The 17,971-nt window shown below is 42.9% G+C and overlaps 1 protein-coding gene across 2 annotated transcripts in view; it reads left to right on the top strand.

The window, feature by feature from the left end:
* GABRR2 (gamma-aminobutyric acid type A receptor subunit rho2) overlaps positions 1–17,362 on the top strand; it is a 34,819-nt gene extending 17,457 nt beyond the window's left edge. Inside the window, exons 3-9 of one of the 2 annotated variants that reach the window (XM_071741352.1) lie at positions 3,167–3,234; positions 4,503–4,726; positions 6,661–6,743; positions 7,885–8,025; positions 8,268–8,420; positions 9,284–9,480; positions 16,342–17,362. In XM_071741352.1, coding sequence (XP_071597453.1) covers positions 3,167–3,234; positions 4,503–4,726; positions 6,661–6,743; positions 7,885–8,025; positions 8,268–8,420; positions 9,284–9,480; positions 16,342–16,650 — 1,175 coding nt within the window. In that variant the 3' untranslated portion in view covers positions 16,651–17,362. The remainder of the gene's footprint in view (positions 1–3,166; positions 3,235–4,502; positions 4,727–6,660; positions 6,744–7,884; positions 8,026–8,267; positions 8,421–9,283; positions 9,481–16,341) is intronic. The other variant, XM_071741353.1, reaches the window with a different exon arrangement.
* Positions 17,363–17,971: the final 609 nt, after the last annotated feature.

Consider the following 17,971-nt stretch of genomic DNA (forward strand, 5'->3'; position numbering starts at 1 on the left):
AATATTTCCATTTTATGAAGTCACCATTCCCTCTGGTCAAACCAGAAGATAGTGCATTTGTGGGGTGACAGAAGGGCCATGGGCTGCTCTGTCTTAACATGCTGGACTGCATGTTAAGAAGGACACATCTGTCTTGGATGTAAGCAATGGCTCCTCCTGGGGCTGGGAGGCAGGCAAAAGAAAGGATGCATGGCAAAGGTGACAAGGAAAAGTGTTTTTTCCATGGATTTGACTGTTTGATGAGTTACAAGGGTCTGAGAAGGAATCCACTGGCTGATGAAATGTGCCCAGATCAGTAGGGACTGAGCATGTGTCCTGCCCTGGCTCATAGAATCATAGAATCATAGAATTGGCTGGGTTGGAAGGGACCTCAGAGATCATCAAGTCCAACCCTTGATCCACTACCGCTGCAGTTACCAGACCATGGCACTGAGTGCCACATCCAGTCTCTTTTTAAATATCTCCAGGGATGGAGAATCCACCACTTCCCTGGGCAGCCCATTCCAATGTCTGATCACCCTCTCAGTAAAGAAATTCTTTCTAATGTCCAACCTAAACCTCCCCTGGCACAACTTGAGACCGTGCCCTCTTGTCTTGCTGAGAGTTGCCTGGGAAAAGAGACCAACCCCCCCCTGGCTACCCCCTCCTTTCAGGGAGTTGTAGAGAGTGATGAGGTCTCCCCTGAGCCTCCTCTTCTCCAGGCTGAACAGCCCCAGCTCCCTCAGCCTCTCCTCATAGGGCCTGTGCTCGAGTCCCTTCACCAGCCTGGTTGCCCTCCTTTGGACCTGCTCCAGGACCTCGATATCCTTCCTGAACTGAGGGGCCCAGAGGAGGAAGGAGCTGAGCTGATGCCACCAAAAGCAAAGGGCTCTCTGTCCTGCTGTCCTCCTCCCTGCTTGTCTCCTCTGGCTCCAGTGACCAACTCACTCACCTGACAGGTCTTTCCCTGGGGCTGGTTTAAGTCAGTGGTTTGGAAGAAGACAACCCAATTGCTGTCACTGCTGTTGGTTTTGGCTGGGTTGATTTTCCATGGCTCAGTGAGCTGAACAGCCTTACAGAAGGTCCCACTGAAAGCTCTCTGCAGCTTCACCCTTTGGGGAGGGGGTTGAGGACTCATCGTGTCTGCTGAAGGAGCACAGCTGTGCTTTGAAGCCCTGCATGCAAGAGGAAAAAATCTTCAGCCTTTCTCAAGCTCAGTCCTGTACATGGTCTGCATTTCATGTCACAACCATGTCTGCATTTCATCGGTGGATGTAGTCTGGGGCTTTGTGGGTTTCCTCAGTTTTGGGGAATACCTGGGAGATGGGAACCGAACTCCAACAGGGTGTGAATTTCCTTGGCCTCCAGTGATTCCTTACAACACATAAGTAACAGAAAGGCAGCAAGATGGGCTCATATCGTGTGATTGAAAAAACTTTCCAAAGTCTCTGGGTTCCTGAGAAACATGCCAGTGCTGATTAAATTTGTCCCCAAGTAAATCTTTCTGCAAAAAAAAATCTTCAGCCTGGACAGATACCACCAAGACATAGAAAAGAGTAAGTAAATGCTTCCTGGCATTTTTTTTAAGTATAAAGTGCACAGCTTTGTGTCTAAAAGTGGAATTGGTGGTGCTGAGGAGCCTTGTTCTGGTACTTCAGGGTACCTGTACCCACACAGCTGATGGTGGATGGTGTGGGTGCCTCATGCTGGAGCTGTGTGTGCAGAAAGGGGACAATGTCACTGTCACCATACTCCGCTGTAATTCGGTGAGGCTGCAGTATCAAAGCCCTTGCAAAATCTGTACCAGGGCCAGCTGCAGTAATCAGCTTGTCTCAGGAATTTTTGCAATTACCCTTTCCCTACCAAAGCCAAGTTGATGTTTCTTTCCTTTCCGTTAGAGGCAAACTTAAGGCTGTGTTCAAAAGCCCTGAAGATGCATGGGGGGTCTCTGTGTGCCACTGCAGGTAGAGGAGAAGGACATATGGCAGCTTTCAAAAGCACTCCTCATTCTCAAAGTAGCACTTCTGCTGTCCTGTTAGGCTTATGGTTTTCAGAGCTTGGATGTGGTCTAGAGGAAGATGCCCCTGTCGCTACACATGTGCATGCAGCTAGTGCTGCTCTGCATGGCACTGCACAGGTATGGGGCTGGATCTGCAAGGGATTGTGCTGCCTCTTAAATACCATCCAACTGCTAAGAAATCTAGCTGCTAAAAATCTTTGCAAACCTTCACTGGAGGTCACTATGGTCCTTGGAAAATTAATTTCTGCCCCGGCCATGTTTTCAGAGCTGCTGCTTCCTTCACCATAGTCTGTCTTGCTCTGAGTGCCCATGATGGGGATACCCTGTGGATACACACAGCAGCAGGAGCCCTGTGAGAGCAGCAGCCACACACTGAGGGCTCAGGGAAACAGTGGATCTGCCTGAGCTGTTCCTCAGCCATTCCTGGTGCCTTGGTGGGTCATGCCTGGTGAGCACATCTCTGTAGGCACCTCCCTCCTCAGTGCACCAGGAAAGGGAAAAAGCTGTGTGAGGACACACTATGGGGAACTTGGGTAACTGGAGGAGGTCCTGGCCATTAACAAGCAGCAGTCTACAGTGAAATTTTGATAGAGGGTTTCTAGTAATAGAGTAGTGTGCATCTATTATGGGATGTTTTCTGGTTATTTACTGTTTGTGGATGTTCCAGTAGCTAATTTTAAAACTAGTGTGGAACACTATTAACACCATCTATGAGCCATATGAATGAAAAAGGTGATGAGTTCTTGGGAGTTTAATGTAGCTTGTCTTCTTGATAAGAAATGAGAAACCCACAAGGAAGAGCTCAGAGCTCTCTGTTTCTTTTTCTCAGTCCCTTGTTCTTGGAGCCAAATCTTTTCAGAAAGTCCTAAAATTTATAATGGCATGGCTCAGCTTTTAAAAACATATGCAAATGTTTCATGAAAACTCTGGATTAGCTGGGCAGTGCCAGCATTGCAGAGCATGCCAATGGGAAGATAATTCAGTGTTTCAAAAGGAGCCCTACGTGGTTATTCATTGGCTCTTCCCTCAGCCTCCTCACCAAGAATCATGAACAGGAAAGTATAGCATAAGCTCAGAAATGTTTTGCATGCTTCTTTATAGTGCTAATCAAATGCAGAGGATATAAAGGAACAGTAATTTACATATCTAAATCTCATTCTCTTACAGGCCCTGCAATTCCTGTTGGGGTGGATGTGCAGGTTGAAAGCTTGGACAGTATTTCAGAGGTTGACATGGTATGTAATCCTCTTTTAAGCCTCAATTATTCCAAATCATAGAAATCCTTCCCACTTGAAAACTATGGATTTTAAATTATTGCTCAGATGAAAATAACAGCAGCATCTGGCAAAATCAAATGGATGCAGATGAGTAAGCAGAAGTGTCCCTCCAGCAGGTCTCTGCCAGACATTTCTTCCTGACCAGCTCTGATCTGTGCAGTAAGAAAAAGGGTGACACTGGAGAATTCTTTGACAAACTCATGAAGAGCTTGCTGGCAATGAAGACTGTTGTCAGGGCAGCCCTTTGAACTGGAGAGCTGGACTAACTGATGGTTGCCATTAGCAAAGCAAAATGAGATGGTAGTGGTTTTAAAATCATAAAATCATAGAACAGTTTGGATGGGAAGATATTTTAAAGATCATCTGGTTCCAACCACCATGCATGGGCAGGGACACCTTCCACTAGATCAAGTTGCTCAAAGAAAAGCTCATCCAAGCTGGCCTGGAACACTTCCAGGGATGGGGCATCCACAGCCTCCCTGGGCAACCTGTGCCAGTGTCTCACCAGTTGCTGAGAGGTTAGGAAGAGATCCCAGCCTGTGCTGCTGCCTGCCTGGGCTTGGCAGCTGTAGCTTCTGCAAGCACTCATTTAATTGGGAATATAAAGAAAACAAGTGTATTTGGTGTCTTAGCATGAGAGAGTAGATTCAGCTCTGAGAGAAGCAGCTGCCAGGTTGGGATCAACAAAAAGATGTTTTCCTTTGTGTGGCTGTAGCTCCTTCCCTCTCAAGGAGCTTAAAAGACAGCTTTATTTATTTCCACTTGTACAGTAGGAAAAACCATTTCCTCACTTGATTGCTGCTTGCAACAATTTAGTTCTTTTGGGGATAAACTGGCTAGTATTTAGCCTGACCATTAAGTTAATTTTGAAAGCTTTTCCTCTTGAACATGCTATTGATACCCATAGGTCTTCAAGACAATTTCAGCAGGAATGAAGAATCATTTCTGTGAGGCAGTGCTTCTCTTGGGGCATATTTAAAACCTTTTTAGGACTGAACATTACCGAGCAGTGTATTACATTGATTTGGGGTTTATGTTTTGTTTTCACTGAGACTCTTTTGGCAGGAAAATCTCTTCACAAAGAGCATTGGTCTAGGGAAGAAACAGGAGTCGAGAAGGGAGGGATTTAATCTACTTAGTGGAGCTGAGGTTTCTTTCGGGTGCTGCTTAGGTGTGGAAAGCAACACTGACCGATTTCTTTCTGATCCTTCTCCTTTTTCATGAAGGATTTCACTATGACTCTGTACTTAAGGCACTACTGGAAGGACGAGCGTCTCTCCTTTCCCAGCACCAACAACAAGAGCATGACCTTTGATGGCAGGTTGGTGAAGAAGATCTGGGTCCCTGATGTCTTCTTCGTGCACTCCAAAAGGTCCTTCATTCATGACACCACAACAGAAAACATCATGCTACGAGTCTTCCCTGATGGCCATGTCCTCTACAGCATGAGGTAACTGTGCTGTTCCTGATCAACCCCCTGGGGCTCCACTGTCAATTTGGGTCCCAGCATGGCTTGGGTGATCACCAGGACTGCTACTGCCAACCCTCCTGTTCCCCCTGCTGATTCAGAGCCCTCTTTCCAGCATATTCGGCTCAAGATGCTTTGGAGGAAGCTGCGAGTATGCATCCTGTGGACAGTAACAGGATAATCTCCTCCTGGAGGAAGCATTCCCCTAATTCTTTGTAGTCAGGGGAAGGCTTAGTTGAGCAGGAATGTTCATCCCAGGGTCGGTGTGTGATTAAACTGGAAGCTGCAGATATACCAGATGGTGACCTCTATAATTATCCTATTTTGCTTCTCTTTCGTCTAGAAAAAACTTTTTTTGTTGTTGTTGAAGCTGAAATGGCAGCACTAAAGACATCCTGTACACACTGATTTTCTAGAAGGTTTGCTCACTGGGAGAACCCTGAGGCATGTCCTTGGTGACCTAAAGGGTTCCCCTGCCTGAGGGTGTACAGAAGTCATAACTGTGTGTTTGCAGGATCGTGTAATCCACAAAGACACGGAGGCTTTACCCTCTAAATTCCTCTGCCTGGTTACAGTTTCCAAAAATACCACAGAAGTTTTTTATAAAGTTTGATTCAGGAGGCTATTTCTCTTTGAGGAATGAACATAGTGAGAGATATTGTCCCAGGCAGTACCATATCCCACCAAACCAGAGGGCTCTAAATTTCACTGGTTCAATAGACCAAATAAAATTCCGCTGAATTTATTTTAAAAAACTGTGGCTGAGGGATATCTTATGGATGATCTGGGTTTCTGTGCTGCCAGACTAACAAATTGTGAGTGACCCCAGGTTGTGCCACAGTTCAGGTGACCCTGAGGAAAGAAAAGAGCACATTGTAATGAGATTGAGTTATGCAATGTTTGGATGCTGCACACAGCTATGGGAAGTCATTGCCATATACCTTCTGGAGCATATCCCCCAAAAGCTTCTTTAACTTTAGCTCATATGGCAAAATTCTGCTCTAGTTTTATAGTCAAAATGAACAACGTGTGCTTTTCAGGGGTGATGAGTGGGTAGGTCAGAGCTGGATTTGGATCACAATCCCTAGAACAGAACATTTCTTTACCAACATCTGCAGCGAGTCTAGAAAATGCTCACAACCAACGTAAGTTGCCTTCTGAAATGATGACTCACAGCTCATCTGTCCCTGCTAAATCAGGAGCTCCACTGAAAATCTGCCCACGAGAGAAAGTTCAGTGACCCACTGGAAGACTCATTACGTAATGTTGTGCACAACTGGATTAACAGAGGCAAATCTCACTTCTTAAAAAACAGCTGCACCCATTTTACCCACCACCCCCTCTCCCCCGACCCTACTAATGCACCCACCAGATTGAAGGAATTTGATCTAGGACTGAAAGAAAGGGTTTTTACCTTAATAATGTATATACTGGAGGAATTTCTGGCATGCAGTTAGGTTCATCACATTTCTCAGTCTTGGGTCATTGCTGAGGTGACTATGGGGGGAACTGAGCAATTGGGGAAAATGAGGAAGCAAATCAGACATAAGGCAACCTTCAAATGTAAATGGTGATGTTATCTTGTGTTGCTGTTTTGTAAGGAAATATGTAAGGATGTAATATTTGTAAGGCTGAAAAATATGCTGGCAGTATGTTGTACTGACATTATTATTACTGTAATGTCCAAGATAGTACTTTAATTCCCTGAGAGGCATTGAAATTATGGCTGGTTTTAGAGTGTTTATGTATAATCCATCTCCCTTGGGTGTGGAGAGTCAGTAGGCATTTTCCTGGAGATTTTATGCTAATATTATGCATAATTGTTTGTTTTAAAGCTGCAGAATGATTTATCTGTGTTAATATTTTCCTTTCGTTGTTCCTCATAGAAACCAACCTTTCTCTTTTTCTACTTCTAGGATCACAGTTACAGCAATGTGTAACATGGACTTCAGCCACTTCCCTCTGGACTCTCAGACGTGTTCTCTGGAGCTAGAAAGCTGTATGTCATATCCCTATTTCTTGCTAGACGTGCTCCATGGCTGGCTGTACACACATAAACTGGACACATTTCAGATTACAGTCTATTTTAGAGCCTGGAAGAGACATTCACCAGAGTTACTGGGAGTTTTTCTATTGACCTGATGCTGTAAGACATGGGAATTAGCAGGGAAAGCATCCTTGTATGAATTTTAGTAGATGGCAATTTAAAAAAAAAAACCAACCAGCAACAGAAATGCTGAACATACACTGCTTCTCAGCAGCTTGCTGATGAGAAATCCAGGGGAGAAGTTTTGCTCTGTTCGTTTCTTCTGACAGGAAGGTGATGTTTTCAAGAGTCACAGTAAAAAGCTGATTATAATGATTATTAATTTTCTCTAAATTTCACCACCAGTGTGTTTTATGTATGTTCCTGCTACCTAGTACACTAATTCTTTCAGATTTTAATTAAAAACCTTTAAATATTTCTAGACTTTTGCTTCAAATCACAACTATCCCTTTTGCTTTTATCACTGATAAAAAAGGTAGGTTGAGGTGTCTGTGCTTCCTCCTCCTTCCTCTCGATTCAGGCATTTTATCTCTGACTATTTCATTTAATCACAGAATGGTTTGGGTTGGAAGGGACCTTAAAGGTTACCCAGTTCCAACCCCCTGCATGGGCAGGGACACCTCCCACCAGACCAGGTTGCTCAAAGCTCCATCCAGCCTGGCCTTGAACACATCCAGGGAGGAGACATCCACATCTTTCCTGGGCAACCTGTTCCAGTGTTTCACCACCCTCACAGTAAAGAATTTCTTCCTAATTTCTAATGCAAATATACCCTCTTCCAGTTTAAAGCCATTTCCTGAGTTATTATCAGGTAGAAATTACTTGTCTATGGTTTCTGATAGGTGATACTCAGGAAAGTGCCATCCTAGCTGTTGTTTCACCAGTGGGGAGTAAAAAGAGGATGGCCTGGATTCTTGTTGTTGCTGTAATGGTACCTCATATGGCAAGATATTTTGAACTCACTGTTGTTAGCAAACTTACTTGTGGCTGTGCTTCACGCCAAAGATGCCTTTGTGTTTGTTTATTTTGTCTGGATCTTTCGTTTCCCCTCCCAGCTAAAGCCACATTACTTTGTATTTCTTCTTCCCCTAAGATGCTTACACGGATGAAGACCTGATGCTGTATTGGAAAAATGGGAATGAATCTCTGAAAACTGATGAAAAGATTTCTTTGTCTCAGTTTTTGATACAAAAATTCCACACTACATCAAGACTGGCTTTCTACAGTAGCACAGGTATGGCCTTTTCTGATATAATTCTATTGCTCAAGCTAATGCTGTAAATTACTTGAGAGTGAGCTCTTGGGATTACATGTCACCGAAATGTAGTCTCCATGGTCTGAATGTTAATAAATTTTCAAAGATCAGCTCCTCTTTTCGCTACCCTTCAGAAATAAAAATTTTAAATTAAAATCTGTCTCCTTGTGCCTGTCATCCAGGCTCTTCTCACTGCTTGTGGCTTTCCTCCTCTCTCAAAGGTTGGTACAATCGCCTCTACATAAACTTCACTTTACGTCGTCACATCTTCTTCTTCTTGCTCCAAACCTACTTTCCTGCCACCCTCATGGTCATGCTGTCCTGGGTGTCTTTCTGGATTGATCACCGAGCAGTTCCTGCCAGAGTCTCTTTGGGTGAGAGCAACTGCAACAATCCATGACTGCAAAAAAATCTTAGAATGTGAAAGTTTTGGCAGGAAAGGGAACTGTTCGCTTTGATGGTTAGAGATGTTGGGCAAGCAAAGGTTGCTTGGAAATATTTTTCTCTCCATGACCATCCATACAATCTAGACACTGTTTTGCAGGATTTTATCTATATCAGTATAATATATATATATTTACAGACATGTACATATACACATATCCACACACATATGTATGAATATAAACATAAATATATGCATATATGTTTATGAACACACACACATATATATCATACAATGTTTTTTGTTAAAAGCTTTTTGAATCCCATAGCCTGAACTGTGGACAAATATTCCTAGAGGTAAAAACATAAAGCCTTTCTTTTGCATCGTTTCATGCAAAAAACATTTTCTCATTATTGCACATCTTTGTTAACATCAGTGGTTTATAGCAATTCCTCTTTAGCTATGACTGAAAGCCAATACTAGCTTTCCTTCTGGCAGTGCCTGCATCACAGGTTGGTACAGGAAGGAAGTAGGAATCTTTGCCACCACTGGTATTAGCAGACCTGACTGTAAATACTATATAAAACTGTAGAGGTTAAGGAGAGAGTTAAATGTTGTTCCTAGCAAAATGATGGCTGCTCCAATGCTCCTCAAAACAAAACTCATCATGTGCACAGAAGTGCAGGCAGTGGAACAGTTCTGCATTGGCATGAGAGAAAATTACCATAAATTTATTTGATATCCAACATCTTTTAGAGCATCACATTGAGCATAATTTCTATTTTTTTCATGAGACAAAAGCCCTAGGGACTGTATGAGGCAGTGGTATTTATTTCTCTTGGTCCTTTCCAGGGATCACCACCGTGCTGACCATGTCCACGATCATCACTGGGGTGAACGCCTCCATGCCCCGTGTTTCCTACATCAAAGCAGTGGACATTTACCTCTGGGTCAGTTTTGTGTTTGTCTTCCTCTCAGTGCTGGAATATGCAGCAGTGAATTACCTGACTACAGTGCAAGAGTGGAAGGAGAGGAAACTCCGGGACAGGGTGAGAAAACTGTAGTTTTGTTCATCCATTTATTCCTTTTTTTCCTACAGCTTATCTCATCTTTATATTGACTATCTTGTGCCTAAAAACTGGAAAACTCTGACACCCCCTGAAGCTGTCACAATTGCTATGTTGTTAAGCTAGAGGTGCTATTCAGTGAATATTTATTTCCTCACCCTGCAGTCAGCTTTACTCTGAAAACTGTATTCAATGGAAGTAATAGAATCATAGAATTGGCTGGGTTGGAAGGGACCTCAGAGATTATCAAGTCCAACCCTTGATCCACTACCGCTGCAGTTACCAGACCATGGCACTGAGTGCCACATCCAGTCTCTTTTTAAATATCTCCAGGGATGGAGAATCCACCACTTCCCTGGGAAGTGGAGATCTTCCCCATTACCAAACACAAACAGCAACCAGGCAACTTGTTGGGAAATTGTCTGGAAGAAAACAGACATGTGAGCAATCCTGACTCTTTAGCTTTAGCTAGAGTAAACTAAGGGCCTTAAGACCCAGTTGCAAGGTTACTGAAAGATGAGCTATGGGAAAAAGATAAGGGAGCTGGCAGTAGAAAAGAAGAATAACAGGATAATGAGGTAGCCAGCAGAAGTTCTGTGAGAACAGAATTTGTGTCCAAGATATAGCCACCTGCAAGATATCATTATATAAACAAAGGCTCTATATAAAGCGAGTGTCCACTGTTAATGGACGACTTCACTTTAACCATATTGGTGACTGCGTGTCGTCCTTTAACCCTCCGCGGATTTTCTTCCTACATTTGGCGCCCGAACAGGGACCCTCTCGCTGTTGCTTCCAGGAGCGATGAAGACAGCTGGAATGAGAGGGTAGCGAGAAAGCCGACCGAAGGAACGGTGCGGCAGGTGCGGAGAAGCCAGTCGAAAGGAGACTGCTGCCCCGGCGGTCTGTGTAGCTGGTGCCCGGCTACGGAACGAAAGAGGTACCTCGAAATTGAAGAATCTTGCCAAGAAAAAGGTGAGCGGCTGGGGAGGAGATGGGGTCTACACTCTCTAAAGAAGAAGAGGCAGTAGTTAAGCTCCTCCAATGTATTCTCTCTAAGAGAGGTTTATCACACGAAGGCAGGACCTTACGTGAATTACTGAAATGGGCACGGGATAGAAACTTGATCCCCTCGATGGGTACCGTTTTTGAGTTACCTACTTGGGAAGCCATAGGTACTGCTCTATGGGATAAAATTAACGATGGAGATAAGGAGGCACGACGCTTAGCGACACTCTGGAAATTGATTAGAGAAACCTTAAAAGAAACAAAAAGTGTAAGAGTAGCAGCCTCAGCGTTTGCTGCCTTAACACCTGATCTACCAATACCGATGAATGCTCAAAATATGGACTTGACCTCTAGGCAGTTATTTGAGACACCTAAGGTGCCCCCACCAGCACCTGAAGGGACTATACTGATTCAAGCTCAGCCAACTGTGCCATTTGACCCTGGAGGGTCAGATGAAAAGTAAAAATGGGACTGAGAAGCAAAACGAAAAGCGACCGAAAACACCACCAAAATCGTCGGAGGACCCAGAGGGAGAGAAGCCGGAGAACACAGGCGAGGAACCTTGGAATGCAGAGCCCCCCCTCCTGCCCGCCTGCCACGGCTCCCGAACACTCTGCCACCGCTGCCTTCCTCTCCACCTCCGATGCCTGATTTATCTTCTTGACCACAGTTGCCATCAATTAATCCTCTGCTTCACCTGTCAACACCATCAGTGCCTGCTATAGAGCAACAACCAAGGAAAGAACTGGGACTTGGAGACAAGCAACTCAGGGAACTGCTGAAGAAACTGAAAGAGCTGGAGACCAAGGATGAGTATACCCCTGAAAAAACCCTAGTTTTTTGCTCTGGAGAATACCCTAAACAACCCAGGGGCACTAATCCATTTTTATCCCCTGATCAGTTCCCTATCCCTGCTCCTACTTCCCTTAACCCTTTAACACCCACTGCTCCACCTCTTCTAGATCCAACATGGGGAGGGGAGGGTGGTAGAGGGGATAGTGGGGGGGGGGGAAAGGTGGAATCAACAATTGCAATTTCATCATAAATGGCAAATGCTGTGTGAAAATGAAGCTGTGATTCCTAGACAGAACACCGATGCATTATACAGAGTGCAAGCACAAATGTTCCTTGGTGCTTGTCCTTTTGTATGTGCAGATTTGCAGGCATGGTTTCAAACTGAAGTGTTACAACTTTCACAAGAATTGGTGTATAAAGCTTTGTAAACTGTGCATGATCCTGCACAAGCAACTCCCTCTTTTACAAATATTAAATGAGGGAGTGGAGCCATATCCAAAATTTGTGGATCACTTATATTCAGTGGTAATATCACATCCCGACTTGACAGAAGAGATGAAAACAAAATTTTTTATATGTCAGCATATGACAATGCTAATGAAAAAAACTAAACGTGCATTAGGACTACTCCCAAAAGGTGCTACAGCAGCCCAATTGTTAGAAGCTTCTGAGCAAATGCTAGAAGCAGATAAAGCTGCTTAAGGACCATCATTGCAATATGATTTATATTGTGGTGCATGGTCCACTGGTGTTTCATATAGAGACAAAAAACAAACAAACAAACAAACAAAACCAAGACAACAACAACAAAAAAAAAAAACAAAACAAAAAAAACAAACAACTTGGTAATTACACTTGAGTTTTGGTTTGGGAAATTGTACCACTTCTTTTAATTTTAGGCTAACTTCATTAGATTTTATGAGAATGAGTATGCCTTTTCAGAGCCCGAGAGTTGCTGCGGAGAGTGAGAGCTGCTCCTGGTACAGAGAGCACCCCCACTCCTGCCTCCGCAGCAGTTTCTCGCCCCCCCTCACACAAGGGCACAACTCAGATATGGCCGGTGAGCATCGCCAGTGTGTCTGCTACAGCTGCAGCTGCTGTTTCTACTCCCACAGACACTGCTACTGCTCAGAAAATGAGCCCTGCTGCAGACACCACAGCAGAGGAAAAAAAAAAAAAAAAAAAAAAAAAAAAAGGGGGGGGGGGGGAAGTGCGTGCTTTTGCTGTCTTTGTTTGTTAGGCCTTTTTGGGCCTCAATTTGGCAACCATGAAGGAAACCAGGACTCCACTGTGCCGTGACCCGGGAGGGGTCTGGGGATGCTTTTGGGGCCCCCCGACCAATTTTTGTCGGATAAGCCTCCTCTACCCTCTTGGTTCTATGCACCAGTGGACACCAGACCTTCCTCATAATAAAAAGGTATTTAAGTCCTTCCATTGCAGTGTTAAATGTGCTTTTCATATTGTATTGATAATAGGTTCTTGTTAATGTTGTAATTCATGTGATCGTTTATATGTTGATTATGGGATCCCTTGTCTATGTGTTGATTGTTGATTGTGCTATTCTGTTGCACTGCTAAGTAGATGAACTTAACTTCTGGTATTTTAACACAGATGCTAAAAGATGGTGATAGTGTCAGACATGCAGTTTTATAATATCGTGCTGCCACTGACTTTTTATTATTAGCTTTTATTTATGTTTGTGAAGACTTTGATGGAGTGTATTTGCATGAATTTATCTAATCATTCAGAGTCAATTCACAACCAAAAACAATTGATTAAGATAACATGAAAAATTAACTGTTGCATATATTGGGTTAAATGAATGGTTAAATCACTTAAGGATATAGGGATAGCTTAGAGATTTAATTAGACAAGGTTTATCAATTATATTTGTTATTATTGGTTTTGATGCTTTCGTATTATTAGTATGTTGTTTATGGCAATGTATTATTAGCATGTTATCTCACGTGATGAAGTAAGTCAGGATTGCTCAAAAACAAAAAGGGGGATATGTTGGGAAATTGTCTGGAAGAAAACAGACATGTGAGCAATCCTGACTCTTTAGCTTTAGCTAGAGTAAACTAAGGGCCTTAAGACCCAGTTGCAAGGTTACTGAAAGATGAGCTATGGGAAAAAGATAAGGGAGCTGGCAGTAGAAAAGAAGAATAACAGGATAATGAGGTAGCCAGCAGAAGTTCTGTGAGAACAGAATTTGTGTCCAAGATATAGCCACCTGCAAGATATTGTTATATAAACAAAGGCTCTATATAAAGCGAGTGTCCACTGTTAATGGACGACTTCACTTTAACCATATTGGTGACTGCGTGTCGTCCTTTAACCCTCCGCGGATTTTCTTCCTACAGCAACTTTCTGCTTGTACTTTTTAATGTGTTATGGAAGGTCTTCTCCTGCATCCTCAGAGGTTTTCAAGACCTGTCCAGATACAGCCCTTGCTGTCAGCAGGAGATAGGAATAGAGACCACCCAGGGTCCCTTTCTGCTTGAATTATCCTACAGACCTGTCAGCCCTTCTTTGCAGTTAAATGAAACACCGCCAGCTTTTGAACACTAAGGCCTGGGACCAATATTTTCAATCCCCACACTGCCAGAACATCACCCTTGTTTACAGATTCTTTACTCCCATTAGGAATTCCTCACATTAGTTCATGGATAACATTGGTCACCTGCTGCCTTTGGCTCCCAACAAAATTAGTATTAGCCTTGCAGAAGAGCCAAGGCAGGTCAACTTTCTTATGATTAGACCATGACATTTCCCTCTCTGAACTATTCTGTTGGTTTGCATGTCCTTCTCTGCCCCTTGCAGGCTGCCTTGAAGTTCAGAATACCTATCAGCCCAGTACCTTTCCTAGCTGACATCTCATTTTGAAAAAGTAGATACATTTAAAAATGAAACTAAATTAACAGACTCCTATGATAAAATTTCACCTCTCTCCAAGGCCTTCCCAACAACAGTGTGATTCTGGAAAACTACTTGGACAGATACCAAGTATCTTGATTTACCTATGCCACCATCCTATCCCCAGCCAAGGCCCAGCAGTTCTTTGCAGTACAAGGCAGAGATGAACTGTGCAAGCACAGTCAGTCCAGTGTCTTACTTGCTGCAGTGCTCTCATAGCCAGTCCTGCTCAGACTTCCCATGTCCAAAGAAGATGGCATCTTGATTGCGCACAGGAAGTATCAACAATCCCACTTACTAGGTTTGACTTGCCTAGAAGAAAACTTCGTTTTTTTCAGAATGTAAAACCCCTTCTCCTTTGTCTTTGAGTGTATTTGGCAGATGAAATGAACCTGAGAAGGTTTGTTGCTGTTCTACTAAGTTTTCAGGAATGTTTTACCACACCCAGTGATGGCATAGTTTGTTATCTATATCACAAATCTGCCCTTTATTGAATCTTGTGCTTTGAATTCTATATTCAGCAAATGCCTTTTTACTAAATGAGGTAAAATACTCTATTTAGTCTTCAGCATGTGACAATATTAATTCATCCTCAGTGGTGGTAATGGGAACACAGATAATAAGCAGCATTATTTGAGAGGATTGCAGCAAAATGTAGGCAAGCATTCTTGAGGAAGCAGAAGAGACGTTTCTGACTGTAAATGTAGAACTTGTCAGCCAACGATGCTCCCCAATGGAAGACCAAAAAAGAAATCCTAATATAAATATGTTAGGTTGATCAGAGAAGAGATCTATGATGGGTCTACACTAAGAAATTTAATATGCCTGGGACTGAAGCTGCTGGGCATGCAGTACCTAAATCTAAACCTTCTTTCCCTCAAAATCAGAATGGCTGCTTTGAACTGCCTGTGGCAAACAGTCCGTGGCCTCTACTTATTCCCAAACCACACACATGGGAACTTTGTGATAGTCAATGGCCTGGACAAAATTCATGCCAGAGACATTCCTGGCACTCTAACAGCATGTCAGCTGAGCTCTTGTGCCCAGGGAGGCTCTTTGGTGGTGTTTATCAGTGTAGATATGGACTAAAACTTCTGCAGGGGGAAATTATGTAGCATCCTCCTGCATGTATGTGGCTATGTGAAGATGGGTATAATTTAAAACTCTGTGGAAGTGGGTTTATAGGAGGCCAGGTCCCCTTGTCCTTTGGGGTGACTCTCATCACATGTAGATGAAGCCATGGGAACTGTAATTTGACCTGGAGGCTAAGAGTAAACCTGCAGAATTTCTTTCTCTGCTGGGTCCTGCAGCAATCAGCTTCTTGCTGTTAACTGCTTTCCCTTCCATTTACCCACCATCTCCCAGAGCTGTTGTCAGACAAAGAGCCTGATGTAATTCTTCCCTATGTTTTTGGTTTGGTTTCCTTTTGTTCAGCTTTTTTTTTTTATTTTATTTTTTTTTTTTTTTTTGAGGTACACCTGCTTAGGATACAATATGTCTTAAATCCCAGCTGGTGTTCAGCTGTAGTTCCATTCAAAAAAATTCTTTTGTGATGGGTCTGGAAAGGGCTACAATGGTCTAAAGGGGCTATAAATTTGTCATGGATTTTTTCTGCACACAGCCTCTTGATACCAAATCATTTGGTTATGACTTTAACACAGAAAACATTTCTTAAGTTGATTTTCAGGTTTGCAGCAGACATCTGATATGTTGGTTAAATAATGTGAAGGAAAATCCTTGATTGCAGACATTTCCACTGGCATCCTGTAGGTTATGCATTCACACCTATATAATGAATATTACACATTCAGGCATATATAATTTTTTGTATGAACATACATGATAAATATATTCTGTACACATATCTATTTAATTATTTTAGGTGAACTTATGCTTGAAATCATGTCCTTGTAAAACCCACATATCAAAGTTGGTGGAGGAGGGGATTGGAAGCAAAGTATTATTTGAGAATAAGAGGCAGGAACTCCTAGAAGAAAGGAGGTTTTAGAATCCATGTTCATATCATATAAATTTATAATCCAGCTGTTGACAAGCTGTCTGGTTCTAGAAAGAAACAATTGTGCTTTTCCAGTGTTCAGCTATATTTCTTGTTTATGTTCCTAGTCTCCATGTACGTGTGGAATACCTCATTCAAAAACTATGATGCTGGATGGAAACTACAGTGAATTCGATGCCAACAGCCTGTCAGGATACACAAGAAACCAGATGGTCCCAGAGGAAGAAAAGCAAGAAAAGATAATTGTGCATTTAGCTATAAGCAATGAATCCAATCCATCAAGGAAGAGAGGCCTGAAGGGCCACGTGGGCTTGCGCATCATCCAGAACACTCATGCAATTGATAAATACTCAAGATTAGTGTTCCCAGGCACCTATATATTTTTTAACTTGATATATTGGTCTGTCTTTAGCTAGACATACTTGCACAACAATGACTGAAGCAGAAGACATTTACAAAAGTCTCTTTTGTTGGTCCTTTTTCTGTGTAATCTGGATTCAAGGCCAGAAAATGGATTATTTCATTGCTTCTTTGGATGGTAAGGGGGAGAACACATCTCCCAGTGAGCATTACCATGCATCAACATGGATGAAACTGCTGTGCTGGTTACTTTCCAGCATGCATCCCAGCTCCTGTTTGCTTTATGACACGTGTAATTTCTCATACTTGAAAATATGTACTCACCATTCACCCAAAAGGTGCTGTATGTTTATTTGGGGTTGATCATGGCTGGTGGTGCCTGCTGGGCAATGGACAACCAGACACAGTGCTCACATGGGCTGTGAGGAACTAGACAAGTGCAGCTTCCTGGGGGAGGTGTGGGCAGTGCATCTCCTGTAAGGGAAATAAATAAGGCCTTTCCTTTTTAAAATATCTGCTTTTGATCAAGACATTTTATTTTTCTTTGACATATCAACATCTTATATCTTTCAATTGGTTTATAAAGACCTCCTTTTACATTCTAAATTCTGCTGTCTCTGGACAGGACCTTGATCAATATGATGAGGGCTGTTGGCTGGCCAGGATTGACAGGATTGGTTACAGTAGTGCAGGTGATATTTTTGAGTTGGTGGTCATTCTTTTTAATTCCTAGATTTCAAGTTAGAAGTGAGGATGAAGCAGAGCAAAGGCAGTCACAGACTCATAGGATATGGCTCACAGGATACGTGGGTAATGAAAACAGGGAGGTTTAGGCATGTGTCCTCCATATAACTTGAGCACAGCACATGATGTGTAGCTCCTGCCCTCTAAAATGGGAGAGAAAGCTGATGTGCAGCATGTACTGTTGGCACATGGTGAATGGACAGTGTTTCTGAACCATAGCTTTCTCTCTCCAGAAGAAAAAAACAATGTTGAAGGCAGCAATGGTGTCTTTCAAGAATTTTTCTCACCCTTGTGAGGAAAGGGCAGCTCACAGGGCACATCAGAGATTTAATGGCCAAGAATAATAACATGGGATTCAACAAGACCCTGTCTGGCCTCTGGTTCCGAGGTCAATATGAGTCCTTTGAAGCTGCTGCAGAGCATTGTAACAACCTTCTGTGCCTGGCATTTCATTTTTGATCCTGTCAAAGCTCCCTTTCCTTTGCTAACAACACTGACAGCAAAACTCAGATGTAGAAATGTGACAGCAGCAAGACAACAATGTCCAGGTTGGTTCACTCCTCATTTTTAGAAAACACCATGAACTTTGGGCTATGTTGGAGATGATGTTCATCAAAACATTCAGTTACCAAG

The sequence above is a fragment of the Heliangelus exortis genome, chromosome 3, assembly GCF_036169615.1.
Source record: "Heliangelus exortis chromosome 3, bHelExo1.hap1, whole genome shotgun sequence".
Classification (NCBI taxonomy): domain Eukaryota; kingdom Metazoa; phylum Chordata; class Aves; order Apodiformes; family Trochilidae; genus Heliangelus; species Heliangelus exortis.